Raw genomic sequence first — 19,832 nt, 5'->3', positions numbered from 1 at the left:
AAATGGCTCTAAGCACTATGGGATTTAACATCTGAGGTCATAAGTCCCCTAGACTTAGAACTACTTAAACCTAACTAACCTAAGCACATCACGCACATCCATGCCCGAGGCGGGATTCGAACCTGCGACCGTAGCAGCAGCGCGGTTCCGGACTGGAGCGCCTAGAACCGCTCGGCCACATCGCCCGGCAGTCGCGCATGGACCTGTCAACACTGACATTGGACTATTGATGACTGGAAACATGTTGCCTGGTCGGAGACGTCTCGTTTCAAATTGTATCGAGCGGATCGACGTGTACAGATATAAAGCCAACTTCATGAATCCATGGACCTTGCATGTCGGCAGGGGTCTATTCAAGCTGATGGAGGATCTGTAATGGTGTGGGGCGTGTGCAGTTGGAGTCATATGGGACCCCTGATACGTCTAGATATGACTCTGTTAGGTGACTGATCGCGTGCATCCATTCGTGCCCATTGTGCATTCCGACGCACTTGGGCAATCCCAGCAGAACAATACGACACCCTACACATCCAGAATTGCTATAGAGTGTCTCCAGGAATACTCTTCTGAGATTAAACACTTCCGCTGGCTACCGAACTCCCCAGACATAAACATTATTGCGCATACCTGGGGTCCCTTTCAACGTGCTATTCAATAGAGAAGTCCACCCCTTGTACTCTTACGTATTTATGGAGAGCCCTGCAAGGTTCATAGTGTCAGTTCTCGTCAGCACTACTTCAGACATCAGTGGATTCCACGCCACTTCGTGCTGCGGCACTTCTGCGTTTTCGCGGCGGCCCTGCACGGTATTAGGCAGGTGTACCAGTTTCTTTGGCTCTTCAGTGCGTATTCTTTCAAAGAACACAATTTCGAGATCAGCATTTTATTGATGGTTGACAATATACACATGGTGACAATTATTGAATTATATGAAATAAGATCGTCATAACTCCGCACGGTTTGCGTTAGGAAGTTCAAACAGAGCGGCTGACCGCGAGGTATGATGGGAATTAGTATGCGCAAATATGGTTTGCTTTAGCTACGAAGCCCACTTTCATTCGGTGGGTTCGTCAATAAGCAAAATTGGCGCGTTTGGGGGCTGAGAATCCGCATTTAGCGATCGAGAAGTCTCTGCACCCTTAACGGGAGACTGTGTGGTGTCAAACGCCCAGTCTCGGAATAATCGGTGCGATATACCTTGATGAGTAACGAACGGCAGATGACGGTTTTGAAAGATGATTTCATCCTTATTATCCAAAGTGACTCTGATTTCGGGTATATGTGGTTCATGACGGAGCTCGGCTCCATCGAAGCAGGAGAGTGATGTCCTGTAGGAGCACTTTAGGGATCGCATTGTGGCTTTAGGGTACCCAGAGGCCACTGGCCTGAGCCTCGATTGGCCGCCATATTCTCGGGATATGAACAGATGCGACACCTTTTGTGAGGCTGTATTAAAGACAAGGTGTACAGCAACAACCCCAAAACCAATGCTGAGCTGAAAGCGGCCATTCAGGAAGTCATCAACAGCGTGAATGTTCCGACACTTCAGCGGGTCATGTAGAATTTCGCTTTTCTTTTGCGCCATATCAGCGCCAATGAAGGCAGGCATATCGAACATGTCATAATCGAAATCCGAATATCTGTAATGACGTTTACATGTTGAATAAAGTGTGCGCTCGCCGTAGTTTATAACTAATTTACGGTTTTTTCTTATAGTTCATATCTGTTACCCTGTATCTTGATATGCAACACAAATCTGTTACTAAAAGATAATCTTTGCGTTGTAAGTTACGTAGATTTCTCATATAATCATCAGTTCTTAATGTACTCGTATAGCCCGCATCTCGTGGTCGTGCGGTAGCGTTCTCGCTTCCCACGCCCGGGTTCCCGGGTTCGATTCCCGGCGGGGTCAGGGATTTTCTCTGCCTCGTGATGGCTGGGTGTTGTGTGCTGTCCTTAGGTTAGTTAGGTTTAAGTAGTTCTAAGTTCTAGGGGACTTATGACCACAGCAGTTGAGTCCCATAGTGCTCAGAGCCATTTGAACCATTTTGTACTCGTATCAACAGAGTACGTCCTCATATTACTACTCTAATGAACGTTCTGTTTAATCATAATGAAGTCAGTTGCATACTGGTATCGAAATCAGGTCAGGCCCCGGTAGCTGAGTGGTCAGCGTGCCAGAATGTCAGACCTAAGGTCCCGGGTTCGATTCCCGGCTGCCTTGGAGATTTTCTCCGCTCAGGCACTGGGTGTTGTGTTGTCGTAATCATCATCATTTCATCCCCATCGACGCGCAGGTCGCCGAAGTGGCGTCAACTCGAAAGACCTGTACCAGGCGAACGGTCTACCCGATGGCCCTAGCCACACGACATTTCATTTTCATCGAAATCCTGATCTGTTTTATAACTGCTGATTTTCAATTTATCCTATGGAAAGGTGAATTCCGTGTCAATCTAATGTATAGCTCTTAAGTATTTCGACATGTTTTACATGGTCAACTTGGAAACTTATTTGTTTTAACCATTGTTGACATTTTTCGTTTATTCTTGTTGACATAAGATGATTGGTACGACGGAAAGCGGTAGAAAATAAATAGTAAGCTTGTACAGCTGATGGTAAACACGCAGTTCTTCAAATTCCTTTCAGTTGCATCGGATCATCTCATTAAATTGTAAGTATATATGACATTTAAAAATGTGTTACTTTTACCACATCCTTGAATACTATTTCAATTAAGACCTTTGAAAGCAACATTAGCACATCACTTCTTTTTCTAATATGTGTTGCCTGTTGTATGTATTACCTGTCCTTTTACGGAGTATTACTCAACCTTTTGAAACTCCTCGCAATATGCTAGTTGAATGAAACGAGAATATAATCAAACCTGTTTCGTTTTCTAAATGGAAAAAACTTACCCGATACCTACAGCCTATTGCCGCTGCCATCTGCCATTTTAAGAATTTATGCAAACTGAATGGTCTCTTCAGAACAGCGAAATATTTAGCGGGACTTTTCTGCTTATGTTTCACTTCATAATTTGCTGACCATCTTGTTATTAAATTTCTTTCCTTCAAAAACTAATTCATCACTTGCGTTCTATAGCGTATCAGTACTAAATGGTAATAAAAGTGGCACAATTTTTGCTCTATTTCCAAATAAGAATATAGTTAAACGCGGCGTCCATGTTGCTAAATATTGGCATGGAGGCTATCTGAGAGTATTACGGGACGTTTTTCCCCTGAATTTCAGTGGAACTAATGCGATAAATCAGTAGCTGATTGCTTGTTTAAGTATTTGCTTTTTCTCTAGAATACAAACAACGCATTCGAGCATCACCTCACATTTCCAAAGGCCGCCCTCGCTCCATGTGAATGCTACCTGCCGTGCTGCCGCATCCATAAACCTGTCGTATTTCTGCCGTCGCGTGGCGTACTGCGGCGCCGATCACGCTGAAATAACGTCTTGTTTTATGGCCCTCGTCTCTAGAACACGCCTCTTTTTAAGGGCAATGGGTTTCTGGGAGCGTTGCTGTCGCTTCGAAGCAGGTATCGTAATTGGCAGCAACGGAACACATTTCGATCGTGAGGGCACCCACGCGCTCCGTAGCGACCGCTGCAACGCAGATGTCTGTTGTACACTTATGTTCAGAAAAAAGAGAACACGTTCTTATTCACAGGACATATACGTTAGTATGTTCTGTAGAAATGATTAGCGTTTGAATCATGTCGGCCAACGGGTTTAAGGTTAACATCGATATCGCTGCGAAACACCAAGCTGAAAGGTGCTTGTGGTTCTAGTTGTCGCTGTAAACCGAAGGTAATGGATCAGTGTGACTTCAGAAGACGTGCAGGATGCCTCGAAGACGTATCAGCGAACCGTACCATCAAATCAGTGATCTTGAAAGAGGACACATTATTGTCATCAGGAATGTGATGCATCATCTGGGAAATTGCTGCTCGTGTGGACAAAGTGTTTCGGTAGTGCAACGGGTGTATGCAAAATGGTTGAACGAAGGCCGTAGAGCCGGCCGCGGTGGCCGAGCAGTTCTAGGCGCTTCATTCTGGAACCACGCGGCTGCTACGGTCGCGGGTTCGAATCCTGCCTTAGGCATGGATGTGTGTGATGTCCTTAGGTTAGTTAAGTCTATTTAGTTTTAAGTCTATGGGACTGAAGACCTAAAATGTTAAGTCCCATAGGGCTTGGAGCCATTTCAACCATTTGAAGACCGTAGAACACGACGAGATGGGTAGGACAGATCTGCGTCCTCCTCGGTTCTGACGCAACAGCGGAGCACATCGTACACTGTCAGTCGTGACAGTCCGCCGCCGTTTATTACGGCATGGGTTACGTGCTTGTTGTCCATTTCTCCACTGGTGGCAGAAATGGCATCAAATACTGTTTTCGGACAAATCCAGGTTATGTTTTCTATATGGCACATTTACTTGACTGAAGCTGTTAGTATTGAGGTCCTGCCTGTTCCCTTTTAATTAAATTAAGAGCTATTTCATAATTTGGGTTCTGAAACTTTTATTGATCAAGGCCTACATGTTTTTATTGCCATATTATTGAGATCTGATATCTTACTCAATGTGTGTTGCAACTCGCTGAAATTGTGATTGCCAAAGGCCTACCTGTTTCAGAGGTATTTATGTCGATAAGGTAGTAACAGGAAATTACACTTGATTTTACAATGACCCTCATCTTGCTCCTTACATCCCATCCATAATTGTAGGTTTTAGTGTCCTACTTTTATTCTGTAATGTCATACACCGTTGTGTAAGATACAGTTTGAATGCAGCCGCTGAGATACGTAACTTGGGTCTGTCACAGTGACTGGCTACTTATGGACCACCATACAACGCGAAACACGTAGCAACTCGCACGGGAAACTACTGTTTGAGAAAGCGAAGGCAAGGCTTCGACTCACTAAAATAATTCTACCGGAGATGAAGTTCATTCTGGGGGTAAATTCTTTCTTTGCAACGTCTTGAATCATCAGGCGAACTTTACAAACAGGACTGACTTCATCAGGAAGACGAGTTCAGAAATAAGGTAACAAAGCAGAACTTATTTATTTTTAAACATTGCGACTTATTCCCACGTATGATTAACATATGCTATACTTTGATCGTAAATTTTCCTTGCGTCGCAAAATATGTTACGCCAGTATATGCACAGACTACACACAGATCACTATGCCTAATGGAGGAATTCGAGGAGATATGTAAAACCAGAACATTTAACGTAAATGTAACTCCATTCTGGGTACAGGAGCGTGGTACAGTAGCTGCTCGACGACTTGTAATAATGCTATAAAGTTCAAAGGTCATCAGTCCCTAAGCTTACACACAACTTAACCTAAATTATCCTAAGGACAAACACACACACCCATGCCCGAGGGAGGACTGGAACCTCCGCCGGGACAAGCCGTATAATGCTATACCAACAACGTTATATTGACATTGTTTTGTTAGGTAACAAGTTTCGACGTTCCAATAACGTCATCTTCATGCTTGTAGCATGAATGACACTCGTGCATGTATAAGACAAGACACCAAAACTCGTATCTGGTTCCGTAGATATCCCAAATTCATGAGTATGTGTGCTCTTCGCACACGTGACAGTAACATTTTCAAGCGTTAGTATGTGAATTCTCTCTTTCTCTGTCTCTCACTTTGCGTGTGTGTGTTTTTTTCCTGGACCGACATTCACGGTTTACCAAACTTACGTTCTTCCTCTTAATCACATTCATCTCACAGAAAAAGACATCACCTTTGCTGTTTGGCGGTCTATAGAGAAAACCCTTTATCATCATATACATTTATCAGTGAACGAATGTGAAAAAAAAGGTTTCGTACGTTGTCCTAATTTTTGTAGACTTCATTACACAGCATGTAAACATCCAATCTACATCTCCATGATTACTCTGTAGTTCTCAATTAAGTGCCTTGCAGAGGCTTCATCGAACTACCTTCACGTTATTCTCTACCATTCCATTCTCTAACGGCACGCTGGAAAATCGAGCACTTAAATCTTTCTGTCGAGCTCTGATTTCTGTTATTTTATTATGGTGTTCATTTCTTCCTACGTAGGTGGGTGCCAGCAAAATATTTTGTCATTCGGAGGAGAAGGTTGGTGATTGAAATTGCTCGAGAAACTCCTGCTGCAATGAAAACCGCCTTTGTTTTAATGACTGCCGCCCCAACTCACGTATCGTGTCCCTGGCACTCTTTCCCCATTTTCATGATAACACAAATCGAGCTGTCCTTCTTTGAACTGTTTCCTCCGTCAGTTCCAACTCATGCGGATCCCATACCACAGAGAAATACTCAAGAAGGGGGGCAGACAAGCTTGGTGTAAGCAGTCTCTTTAGTAGACCTGTCGCACCTTCTAAGTGTTCTGCCAATAAATTGCAGTTTTTGGCTTGCTTTCCCCACAACATTGTCTATGTGATTCTTCCAATTTAATGTTATTCGTAACTGTGATCCCTAAGTATTTATTTAAATTTACAGCCTTTTGATTTGTGAGATTTATCTTGTAAAAGAAATTTAGCGGATTTCTTTTAGTACTCATGTGGATGAGTTCACGCTTTTCATTATTTAGCGTCAATAGCCACTTTTTGCACCATATAGATAACTTGTCTAAATCAGTTGCCCATTGTTTTTAATCATCTGATTACTGTACAAGACAGTAAATGACATTATCATCTGCAAACAATCTATGAGGGCTGCTCAGATCGTCTCATACGGCGTTTATGCAGATCGGGAACAGGAGAAGGCCTTAACACTTCGTTGGGGAACGCCAGATATCATTTCTGTTTTACTCGATAAGTTTCCACCAATTACCCCGAACAGTGACCTTCCTGACAGGAACTCACGAATTCAGTCGCACAACTGATGCGATACTCCACAGTGAAGCAGTTTGATTAGAAGTCGCTTGTGAGGAACTGCGTCACAAGCCTTCTGAAAATGTACAAATATGGAATCAACTAAACGTCCTCTGTCAATAGCACTCATTAGTTCGTGAGAATAAAGAGCTATTTGTGTTCCACAAGAACGATATTTTCTGAATCCATGCTGACTATTTGTCAATGAATCGTTTCCTTCGAGGTAATTCATAATGTTCGAACACAGTATATGTTTCAGGATCTTGATGCAAATCGACGTCAGTCATATGAATCTGTGATTTTGTGGATTACTACTATTCCTTTCTTGGCTATTTATAGGACCTGTGCAGCCTTACAGTCTTTATGTACGAATTCTTCCTCGAGCGAGCGTTTGTACAACATCGATAAGTATGGAGCTATTCTATCAGCATAGCCTACGCTGAAAGGAACCCGACTGGTATGCTATCTGGACCCGAAACTTCACACTTATTAAGTGATTTCAACTGTTTCGCTACATTTTGGTTATCTACGTGTAACTTATTTATGTTGGCAGTTGTCCTAGATTAGATTTCTGTAATATTTACTTCGTCTTTTATAGTGAAGGGTCTTCGAAAATCCGTGTTTAGCAACAGCAGTACGAAGCATTCGACTGACAGAATAAATGACATGAAACTTTTAGGTAGACTTGTTAGAAAAGTTTGTGCGACAAACGAAAGCCCCCACGTGCTGTAGAGGTCAGAGCGACTCCAACACATTGCCGAGGGCGGCTAGAGAGTAGCGCGGTCTGCCGTGGAAGTTAATTGCATTCAGTGCGCGATGCCGCTCCCCACAGCCACGCGGTTAATTACGTGTTTTGACAAGTGAGGGCTGCTTCATTCCCCACATGACGCGATTTCACAAAAGCCAAGCGATGCTGTCCGCGCAGATCTCGCACGACTTTTTTTGTATTTTGCAACAAAAAGCACTGGCGTTACTTTCCGCCAAGCAATTAAAATGGAGTGAGACGGAAATGACATCATCGCTGCGAGGCTGATGAAAACACAGCCGAAAGGTTTATCACAATATTTCCGTTTTCCTAAGACCACATTTTCCGAATTGTTTAAAAAAATGGACTCCCTATTATCTACACAATTTCAATGCGCGACATCGCATGTTGTATAACAGTCACTTCGTTATTATTATTCTCTAAAAGTTATGAAGGTCCCTGAGAATCCCTAAACAATAGTGTATTATATTACACTGAGGTGACAAACGTTAGCCGGCCGCAGTGGCCGTGCGGTTAAAGGCGCTCCAGTCTGGAACCGCAAGACCGCTACGGTCGCAGGTTCGAATCCTGCCTCGGGCATGGATCTTTGTGATGTCCTTAGGTTAGTTAGGTTTAACTAGTTCTAAGTTCTAGGGGACTAACGACCTCAGCAGTTGAGTCCCATGGTGCTCAGAGCCATTTGAACCATTTTTGACAAACGTTATGGTGTAGCAACGTGCCTATACAAAGATGGCGACAGTATCGAGTACACAAGGAATAAATGGGAAGTACATTGGCGGAGCTGTCAGTTGTACTCAGTTGAGTCATTTCAAAAGGTTTCCGACGTGATTATGGCCGCACAACGAGAGTTAACAGACTTTTAAAATGCAATGGTAGTTGGAGCTAAATGCATGGCGCGCTCTATTTGGGAAATCGTTAGAGAATTCAATATTCCGAGATCCACAGTGTAGCAGCGCGGAGTGGCCGCGCGGCTTGAGGCTCCATGTCACGGATTGCGAGGCCCCTCCCGCCGGAGGTTCGAGTCCTCCCTCGGGCATGGGTGTGTGTGTTGTTCTTAGCGTAAGTTTGTCTAAGTAGTTTAAGTAGTGTGTAAGTTTAGGGACCGATGACCTCAACAGTTTGGTCCCTTAGCGGTTCACACACACACACACACACACACACACACACACACACACACACACACCCTCCACAATGTCAAGAGTGTATCGAGAATACCAAATTTCAAGTATTACCTCTTACCATGGATAACGCAATGGAGGATGGCTTTTACATAACGACTGAGAGCAGCGGCGTTTGCGTAGAGTTGTCAGTGCTAACAGACAAGCAACGCTGCTTGAAGTAACCGCAGGAACCAATTGGGACGTAAGACGAACGTATGTGTTAGGAAAATGCGGCAAAATTTGGGGATAAAGGGCTATGGCGGCAGACGATCGACGGGAGTGCCTTTGCTAACATTACGACTTCACCTGCAGCGCAGTTTCAGGGTTCGTCAGCATATTGGTTGAACACTAGACGACTGGAAAACCGTGGCCTTTTCAGATGAGTCCCGATTTCAGTTGGTAGGAGCTGCTAGTAGGGCTCGTGTGTGACACATACCCAACGAAGCCATGGACCCACTTTGTCAACAAAGCACTGTGCAAGGTGGTGGTGGCTTCACAATGGAGTGGGCTGGGTTTAAGTGGAATGGACTGGGTCATCTGGTCCAATTGAACCGATCATTGACTGTAAATGGTTATGTTCGACTACTTGAAGACCATTTGCAGCTATTCATGGAGGCCGGCCGGAGTGGCCGAGCGGTTCTAGGCGCTACATTCTGGAACCGCACGACCGCTGCGGTCGCAGGCTCGAATCCTGCCTCGGGCATGGATGTGTGTGATGTCCTTAGGTTAGTTGGGTCTCAGTAGTTCTACGTTCTAGGGGACTGATGACCTAAGAAGTTAAGTCCCATAGTGCTCAGAGCCATTTGAGCCTATTCATGGGCTTAATACTCCCAAACAACGATGGAATTTTTATGAATGACAATGCGCCTTGTTACCGAACCACAGTTGTTCGCGATTGTTTTGACAATATTCGGGTGAATGATTTGGCCACCCAGATCACCCGACACGAATCCCTCTAACATTTATGGAACGTAATGGAGAGGTCGAAATACGGTGTGAAAGGGCGTCCGACACGACATTAGGAGGTATCTCATGACTTTTGCCACCTCAGTAAGAGGCCGAACACTGATGTTAACCATTTTATTGGTAGAGAGCAGACCACATTTGCACTTGCGACCGCCCGGGGAACATCCAAAACAAAATGTCCATCTTCGTAAAAGGGCGTAAAGCACTGTGAAATGCTTGCCATAGAGTGAAAAACAATATGACGCATGATGTCTGACACTAGCGTTTTTCCTAGGATGAGAAGTACTGTCTCTCTTCAATCTCTTTAATGCGTTATTAGCGATAAGAGACGAATAAATTACTAGAGACATGCCTGTCTACAGAATAATCGATGGCTGCATTCAGATTTTGAATAACAGTTTTCCGTTCAAGTGAATGCGCTTCTTCTAGTGCTCTAAGATCTGTGGCCTAACAAAGCACAATGTAAAAAGCCAGTATCATTGGCGAGTACTATGTATTAATTTTTCTTTCTGTCGTTCCCTAGCAAGTGAGAACTATTAGTTCGATTTCAAGCTGTGCTGTATTAGTAACCAACTCTTCAACAGCACGGTAAAAATTTACTTTCTTCCACTTCTTATAAGTATTTCGACAGTAGCGTTGCACCATAAAGAGCGATGTCGATTTCTTCTCTCGCAAATCTTATAGTCTGTAAGCCGGATCCAGTCGTCCACCCTGTTCCACAGGAAGCTCCTCGTTCCGCAAGGTCTGGTGAATTCACAGAGGGTGGGTTTGCTGGCAGTTGGGATCTCCAACGTTAGGCGCGTAATGGGGTCTCTTAGAAACATGGCTGCTAACGAGGGGAAGGAAGCCAGTGTGCACGCCGTGTGCATACCTGGGGGAGTCATTCCAGATGTGGAAAGGGTACTTCCTGATGCCATGAAGAGTACAGGGTGCAGCCAACTGCAGGTGGTGGCTCATATCGGTACCAATGACGAGTGTAGCTTTGGATCGGAAGAGATTCTCTCTGGTTTCGGGCGGCTAGCGGAAATGGTAAAGACTGCCAGTCTTGCTTGCGAGATTAAGGCGGAGCTCAATGTCTGCAGCATCGTCGATAGAACCGACTGTGGTCCTTTGGTGCAGAACCGAGTGGAGGGTCTGAATCAGAGGCTCAGGCGGTTCTGTGAGCGTGTAGGGTGTGGATTCCTTGACTTGAGCCATCGGGTGGTGGGTTTCCGGGTTCCTCTTAATAGCTCAGGAGTCCACTACACGCAGGAAGCGGCAACACGGGTAGCAGGGGCTGTGTGGAAGGGGCTGGGTGATTTTTTAAGTTATAGGGTCTCAGGAAACCACAGAAAGAGGGTCCGCCTAACAGGGGGCAGGTAAAACTCAATGAGTTGTATAAACGATCATTATTGTAGTTGCCAATTGTCGTAGCTGTGTTGGGAAAGACCCAGAGCCCCAAGCTATAATAGAGAGCACTGAAGCTCAAATAGTTACAGGTATGGAGATCTGGCTAAAGCCGAAAATGCGTTCAGTCGAAATTTTTTCGAACAACCTAACAGCGTTCAGAAAGGATAGATTCAATACAGTTGGTGGTGGAGTATTTATTGCTGTCAGAAGTAGTTTACCTTATAGAGAAATTGAAGTAGATAGTTCCCGCGAAATAGTATGGGTAGAGGTTACACTTGACAGTCGGATTAAACTATTAATTCGAACGTTTTACCGACCCCCGACTCAGAAGCTAAAGTTACTGAACAGATCAAAGAAACCTTGAGTCATTTCAAATAGGTACCCGAATCATATAGTTATAGTCGGTGGTAATTCAATCTACCTTCAATATGCTGGAAAACTTATATGTTTAAAGCCGGCGGCAGGCATAAGAGTTCATCCGACATTGTACTGATTGCTTTCTCAGAAAATTATTTTGAACCATTCAGTTCATGAACCCACTCGAAGCGTAAAGGGTTGCAAAATCATACATGACCTCTTAGCAACAAATAATCCTGAACAAATAGGAAGTATCATGACGGATACAGGAATTAGCGACCACAAGGCAGTTGCTGCTAGGCTGAGTACCGTAACACCTAAAACCATCAAAAAGAAACGCAAAGTACATCTATGTAAGAAAGCTGATAAAAATGCTCTTAACGCCTTTTTAAGAGACAATCTCATTCCGTTCTGATCATGTAATCGTAGAAAAGATGTGGAATGATTTCAAAGAGATAGTATCGACGGCAGTTGAGAGATATACACCATATAAATTAATAAGTGATGGTACTGATCCCCCCATGGTCCACAAAACGGGTCACGTCGCTGTTGCAGAAGCAACGAAAAAAGCATGCCAAATTTAAAAGAACGCAATATCCCCAAGACTGGCAAAGTTTTGCTGAAGTTCGAAAGATAGCGCATACTCAAATGCGAGATGCTTATAATAATTTCCACAACGAAACTCTGTCTCGGTATCTGGCAGAAAAAACCAAAGAGATTCTGGTTATACGTAAAGTAGGACGGCAATCTGTCACGCTGACCACTCAGCTATCGGGGCGGACATTCCCTGATGTCTTAGCAGATGTCCTACCATCCTGTCGCTTCTTCTTGTCAGGGTGTACATATACTTCTTTCCTCGCCGATTCTCCGGAGAACGTTCTTATTCCTTACCTTATCAGTCAATCTAATTTTCAACAGTCTTCTGTAGCGCCACATTTAAAATGATTCAAGTCTCTTCCATTCCCACAGTCCATGTTTAACTACCATACGATGCTGTGCTCCAAAAGTACATGCTCAGAAATTTCTTCCCGAAATTAAGGTCTTTACTTGATACTAGTAGACTATCCTTCGTGGAGAATACATCTCTTTCCAGTGCTAGTCTGCTTTTCATGTCCTCTTCGCTCCGTCCGTCAAGGGTTACTTTGCTGCCAAAGTAGCGAATTCTCTAAGTTCATCTACTTCGTGATCGCCACTTATGATGTTTAGTTCCTCACAGTTCTCATTTATGCTCCTTCTCATTGCGTTCGTCTTTCTCCATAACTTGTGCTCATTACACTCTGCATTCCATTCATCAGATCCTGTAATTCTTCTTCATTTTCACTGAGGATAGCAACGTCATCAGCAAATCTTTCACCTTGTATTTTAATTCCGCTTTAGAACCTCTCTTTTATTTCCGTCATTACTTCTTTGATGTACAGATCGAACGGTAGGATTGAAAGCCTACATCCCTGTCTTATACCCTTTTAAATTCGAGCACTTCGTACTTGGTCTTCCCCTCGTATTATTCCCTCTTGACTCTTCTACATATTATATATTACCCGCCGTTCCTTACAACTTACCTCTATTTTTCTCAGAATTTAGAACATCTTTCACCATTTTACATTGTCGAACGCTTTTCCTTGGTCTCAAATTCTTTGGACGTGTCTTGATTTTTTTTTTAGTCTTGCTGCCATTAGCAATCGCAACGTCAGAGTGAACCTCTCTGCTGCCGTTATCTTCCCTAAAGCCAAACTGATCGTCATCTAATAGATTCTCAGTTTTCTTTTCCATTCTTCTGTATATTATTTTTGTCAGCAACTTCGAAGCAAGAACTGTTAAACTTATTGTGTGACAGTTCTCGCTCTTTCCCACATTCATGTGGATGATTTATTTTCCAAAAGTCAGGTGGTATATCGCCAGATTCATACGTCCTACACACCAACAGTCGTTTTGTTGCCACGTCCCTGAATGATTTTAGAAATTCTGATGGTATGTTGTTTTTCCCTTCTGCTTCATTTGATTTTAACTCTTGCAGATCTCTTTTAAATTATGATTCTAATACCAGATCCCCTACCTCTTCTGTATCGGCTCCTGTTTGTTCTTCATCACGTCATCAGACAAGCCCTTCCGCACACAGAGGCCTTCAATGTAATCTTCCCACTTATCCGCTCTTTCTTGTGTTTTTAACAGTGGTATTCCCATTGCACTCTTGATGTTACCGCCTTTGCTCTTAGTTTCAGCAAAGGTTCTTTTGACTTTTCTATATGCTTCCTGACAATCATTTCCTTTTCGATTTCTTCACACTTTTCATGGAGTCATTTCACCTTAGCTTTCCTACACTTGCCATTGATTTCATATCTAAGAGACTTGTATTTCTGTATTCCAGAATTTCCTTCTTTCATCGATCAACTAAAGTACTCGTATTTCTTCTGTTACTCATGGCTTCTTACCAGGTACCCTCTTTCCACCGACGATTTTATTTCCACTTCCTGTGATTGCCCTTTCCAGAGATGCCCATCCCTCTTCAACTGAACTGTCTGCTGAGCTATTCCTTATTGCAGTATCTATAGCCTCAGTAGTTCAAAAAAACGGCTCTGAGCACTATGGGACTTAACATCTGAGGTCATCAGTCCCCTAGAACTTAGAACTACTTAAACCTAACTAACCTAAGGGCATCACACACATCCGAGGCAGGATTCGAACCTGCGACCGTAGGGGTCTCGCGGTTCCAGACTGTAGCGCCTAGAACCGCTCGGCCACACGGGCCGGCTGACGCGTAGTACTTCATTCCTTAGCACTTCCGTATCCCACTTCTTTCCGCATTGATTCTTCCTGCGTATTCTCTTAAACTTCGTATTCCTCTTTATTGTGATCTGAGTCTCTATCTGTACTTGGGTACACCTTAAAATCCAATACCCGATTTTGGAATCTCTGCCTGACCACAATGTAATTAACCGAAATCTTCCCGTACCTCCTGGCCTTTTCAAAGCAATCTCCTCCTCTTGTGATTCTTGAACAGAGTATTCGCTATTACTAGCTGAAATTTATTTGCGAACACAATTAATGTTGAAACGTCCTGGACAATTAATGTTTCTTCTCTCTCATTTCTGGTACGAAATCCACACTCTTCCGTAACCCCTACTTCGACTCCTTCCCCTACAACCGCATTCCGATCCCCCATGACTATTATATTTTCATCTCCCTTTAGGTACTGAATTACTCGTTCAATATCATCATATACTTTCTCTATATTTCATTTTCGGCTTCCGACGTCGGCATGTCTACCTTAACTATCATTGCCAGTGTTGGTTTGCTGTCGATTCTGATGAGAACCACCTCATCACTGAACTGTTCACATTAATTCACTCTATGCCTACCTTCCTGTTCATAACTAGTCCTACTCCCGTTATATTATTTTCTGCTGCTGTTGATATTACCCTGTATTCATGTGACCAGATATCCTAGTCTCTCTCCATTTCCCTTCACTGACCTCCCCTAACTCTCCGCCTTATATTTAGATTCGCTCTTTGCCTTTCTCTTTTCAGACTTTACAGCTTCCCTACCACATTCTGTCATTCCACACCCCAACTCGTAGAATGTTATCCTTTAGTCGCTTATTCCATCATTTTCTCAGATAACTTACCCCTTGTCAGTCCCATCCCAAAGACCAGAATGGCGGTCCGTTCCGGAATCTTTCGCCATCACGACACTTTTTCAATTACAGGGCACATGTGCTGTGGATACACATCTTGTGTCATTAACGCATTGGTTTCCGTTGCCTTCTGCGTCCTCATACCGTTGATCATCCCTGATTCTTCCGTATTAAGAGGCAGTTTCCCATCCCGAGGGCAAGAGAGTGACAAGACGGTTGGCTGAATGAGGGGTGATGTATTAATCCATGTGTTCCGACCCGAGGCCGAGTGTGTTTTGATTACTAATCAAAGATCTCACCCCCAGACCAATAAATGTGCCTGGTAAGTAGACGCAGTTCGGAATTAAATGACTTTTCTCCAAGAAGCACTGTTGCGAATCGCAATCTGAGCTGCGACTTGCAAAAGTTTTGGGCAGTATCTGTCTTGAGTGAGGGCAGTGCAGACCTCGTTGGAGTCGCAGCGCCCCCAGCACGACATGACGTTGATGACGTCCCAGCAGGCGCGCCCGTCGGCGTCCGTCTTGGTGACCTTGTACGTGTAGAGGCGGCGGTGGCACTCGAGCGTGGACGCCGGGTCCATGGCGGCGTCGGCCACCGCGGCGGCGGCGGCAGCGGCGGCGAGCAGCGCCGAGCACACGTACATCAGTCGGCAGTGGGCCATCCTGCAACAAACAGCACGGGGCCCACAGCGCTGAAGTAGCTGATCATATCATCTAGCTAGCTATGAAATGCATTGAATAACACTGAAAATACAGTGACGGAAAAGAAATCGCACACCAAAACATAATTAATGTGTTGTTGTTGTTGTGGTCTTCAGTCCTGAGACTGGTTTGATGCAGCTCTCCATGCTACTCTATCCTGTGCTAGCTTTTAAATCTCCCAGTACTTACTGCAACATAAATCCTTCTGAATCAACTTAGTGTATTCATCTCTTGGTCTCCCTCTACGATTTTTACCCTCCACGCTGCCCTCCAGTACTAAATTTGTGATCCCTTGATGCCTCAGGACATGTCCTACCAACCGATCCCTTCCTCTAGTCAAGTTGTGCCACAAACGTCTCTTCTCCCCAATTCTATTCAATACCTCCTCATTAGTTATGCGATCTACCCATCTAATCTTCAGCATTCTTCTGTAGCACCTTATTTCGAAATCTTCTATTCTCTTCTTGTCTAAACTATTTATCGTCCATGTTTCATTTCCACACATGGCTACACTCCTTACAATTACTTTCAGAAACGACTTCCTGACACTTAAATCAATACTCGATGTTAACAAATTTCTCTTCTTCAGAAACGCTTCCCATGCCATTGCCAGTCTACATTTTATATCCTCTCTACCTCGACTATCATCAGTTATTTTGCTCCCCAAATAGCAAAACTCCTTTATTACTTTAAGTGTCTCATTTCCTAATCTAATTCCCTCAGCATCATCCGACTTAATTCGACTACATTCCATTATCCCCGTTTTGCTTTTGTTGATGTTCATCTCATACCCTCCTTTCAAGACACTGTCCATTCCCTTCATCTGCTCTTCCAAGTCCTTTGCTGTCTCTGACAGAATTACAATGTCATCGGCGAACCTCAAAGTTTTTATTTCTTCTCCATGGATTTTAATACTCCGAACTTTTCGTTTGTTTCCTTTACTGCTTGCTCAATATACAGATTGAAAAGGATCGGGGAGAGGTTACAACCCTATCTCACTCCCTTCCCAACCATTGCTTCCCTTTCATGTGCCTCGACTCCTATAACTTCCATCTGTTTTCTGTATATTGTAAATAGCTTTACGCTCCCTGTATTTTACCCCTGCCACCTTCAGAATTTGAAAAAGATTATTCCACTCAACATTGTCAAAAGCTTTCTCTAAGTCTACAAATGCTAGAAACGTAGGTTTGCCTTTCCTTAATCTTTCTTCTAAGATAAGTCGTAGGGTCAGTACTGCCACACGTGTTCCAACATTTCTACGGAATTAAAACTGATCTTCCCCGAGGTCGGCGTCTACCAGTTTTTCCATTCGTCTGTAAAGAATTCGCGTTAGTATTTTGCAGCTGTGACTTATTAAACTGATAGTTCGGTAATTTTCACGTCTGTCAACACCTGATTTCTTTGGGATTGGAATTATTATATTCTTCTTGAAATCTGAGGGAATGTCGCCTGTCTCATACATCTTGCTCACCAGATGGTAGAGTTTTGTCAGGACTGGCTCTCCCAAGGCCGTCAGCAGTTCTAATGGAATATTGTCTGCTCCCGGGGCTATGTTTCGACTCAGGTCTTTCAGTGCTCTGTCGAGCTCTTCAAGCAGTATCGTATCTCCCCTTTCATCTTCATCTACATCCTCTTCCATTTCCATAATATTGTCCTCAAGAACATCGCCCCTGTATAGACCCTCTATATATAATGAAACTTTGGGAATACACTAGTCTAGGTAACATTTTTAAGTGATTAACATTGCACGATCATAGGTTAATGTAAGCGCGAGATAAGCCATTGAAAATGTGAAATGCTGGCACATTAGTAACTCCTGTAACCGCCACAAATATGAATGTAAGCATGCAAATGTCATGCATTGTGTTGTATAGCTGCCGCACGTCAGTTTGTCGGATGGAGTTATGCCTGTTGCACTTGGTAGGTCAGTACAGGGACTGTTAATGCAGGTTGTGGATGACGCTAGAGTTATCGCGCCATGACGTCCCATATGTGCTCGATTAGAGACAGGTCTGGTAATCGAGCAGGCTAAGGTAACAGTATGTCGACAAATAGCGGTATGTGGGTGAGCGTTGTCCTGTAGGGAAACACTCTCTGGAATATTGTTCAAGGTTGGCAGAACAACAGCTCGAATCAACATGTTGACGTACAAACTCGCAGTCACGTGTGATAACTATGACAGTGCTCCTGCTGCCATACGAAATCGTACCCCAGGCCATAACTCAGTGTGTATGTCGAGTGTGTCTAGCATGCAGACAGGTTGGTTGCAAGCCCTTAATTGGCCTACTTCTGACCAATGCACGGCCATCAGTGGCACGAAGGTAGAACCAGATTTCATCAGGAAACATAACCCTGCCCTCGAACGAGCTCTCTCTTGACACCGCTGAAGTCGAAAATGGCGGTGGTTTGGAGTCTCTGGAATGCACACTACAGGGCGACTGGCTCACAGCAGTTCTTCAGGTAACCGATTTTTTACAGTTCGTTGTGTCACTTGGATGCCAACTGCTACTCAAAATTCTGCTGCAGATGCAGTACCGTGCTCCATTATCATAAAGCGAACGTTAGTCTTCCTTTTCAATAGCGCCATTTGGCCGTCCAGAGCCCTGTCTTCCCGCGTCCGTGTCTTCACTTGACCACAGATGCCAGCAATCAAGTAGAGGGGCTACGTTCCTGCCAAGTCTTTCCACAGTGTCGCAGAAAGAACATCCAGCTTCTCGTAACCATATTACACGACCTCTTTCAAACTCAGTGAGGTGTTAATAACGGCTTGAAAGGCATTCTTGGCTAACTTTATCTCATCACGTCCAGTCTCAAAATTACTAAAGCTCACGACCGTTACAGCGTGTTTTTAAAGAAAACCTGATTTTTAGCATCATAGTGGCGCCACTAGCCTCTCTTATGCTACTAGCGCGAAATTTGAATAGACAACACCTTTCAGATGTAGAAACATGCCTACCAACTTTATTTTATGTCGCACAATCCCTTCATGGTGTCACGATTTTGTCCGTCAGTGTACGTTCTATACAGGCTAAACCACCGAATTGTAACAAGTTAAATAACAGACAAACTTTTCTCGGTTTACGAGCAACGTCATTCTGAAAAAAAAGAACTTGAGCCTTCCACAGTTGTCACCCCCACCATCATCATCAGAAGTAAAAACTATATACTACTGGGGCTGTTTCCTCTTTATTGTTATTTCAGTACCTCACTAGAGTGGACTGGCAGCAGATAAATCCGCTCTTCAGTCAAAGGTTTTACATGTCAAACAAACGATGTAATACAGAAGGTGTTCCATTTTTCTTAACCACCTCAAATACGTTTTTTCCCTAAAATAAAGTAAATAAATGTAACAAGCAAATGTTTAGGTACGAGGCGAATATTATCCAGCATGTCTTTCTTGTGACTGTTTGTTACGAAGATATAAATAGTAGTACGCCTTCTTAAATAGCATTTGCAACAGGTAGATGTCTGCGGTGCAGGATGGTAGATGTACACCTCACGTCTGCTACCTTTCTTGTAGATAAATGTGAACTGTTCTTTGCCAAATGGACCTGCGTTAAACTATGGTTATCTTCACCAACGTCAAAGGATAGTCATTGCAGATTTACTTTCTGCCCTTTCCCTGGCCCTTACATAAAATGACATTATGCACGCATGTCTTAAACTAGTAGGTCAGAAATAATATGCTCTGGCTACAGCCTTACACAAACTTGCATCTTGTTGCAAGATGTATACAAGTTCTAAATCGATGTCAAAAACTGCTGGTATTCCTGCCGCGTGCTTTTAAATGAGTCAAGGATTCACAGTAATAGTTGGTCTCTCCAACCCAGGATTCATTGAGTGTTCCGCTAGGTTCTTGACCTTTCTGCTTGACCCGAGTTAGCATTTGGTATTTGAACACTGGCTTCTAAGCATTGCCCCTGCACTCTGCGCGTTGTCTCGCTAAACGCAGCGGAAATTTCCTTAGCTACAGGAA

At 43.8% G+C, this 19,832-nt stretch overlaps 1 protein-coding gene across 1 annotated transcript in view; it reads right to left on the bottom strand.

The window, feature by feature from the left end:
• The window catches only part of LOC126416353 (thyrostimulin beta-5 subunit), a 135,524-nt gene that overhangs the window by 59,823 nt on the left and 55,869 nt on the right, over positions 1–19,832 (bottom strand). The window contains exon 2 of the mRNA XM_050084031.1: positions 15,601–15,817. Within this exon, the coding sequence (XP_049939988.1) occupies positions 15,601–15,816 (216 nt within the window). The 5' untranslated portion in view covers position 15,817. The remainder of the gene's footprint in view (positions 1–15,600; positions 15,818–19,832) is intronic.

The sequence above is a fragment of the Schistocerca serialis genome, chromosome 8 (assembly GCF_023864345.2).
Source record: "Schistocerca serialis cubense isolate TAMUIC-IGC-003099 chromosome 8, iqSchSeri2.2, whole genome shotgun sequence".
Taxonomy (NCBI): Eukaryota; Metazoa; Arthropoda; class Insecta; order Orthoptera; family Acrididae; genus Schistocerca; species Schistocerca serialis.
This window is presented reverse-complemented; position numbering and strand designations above follow the sequence as displayed.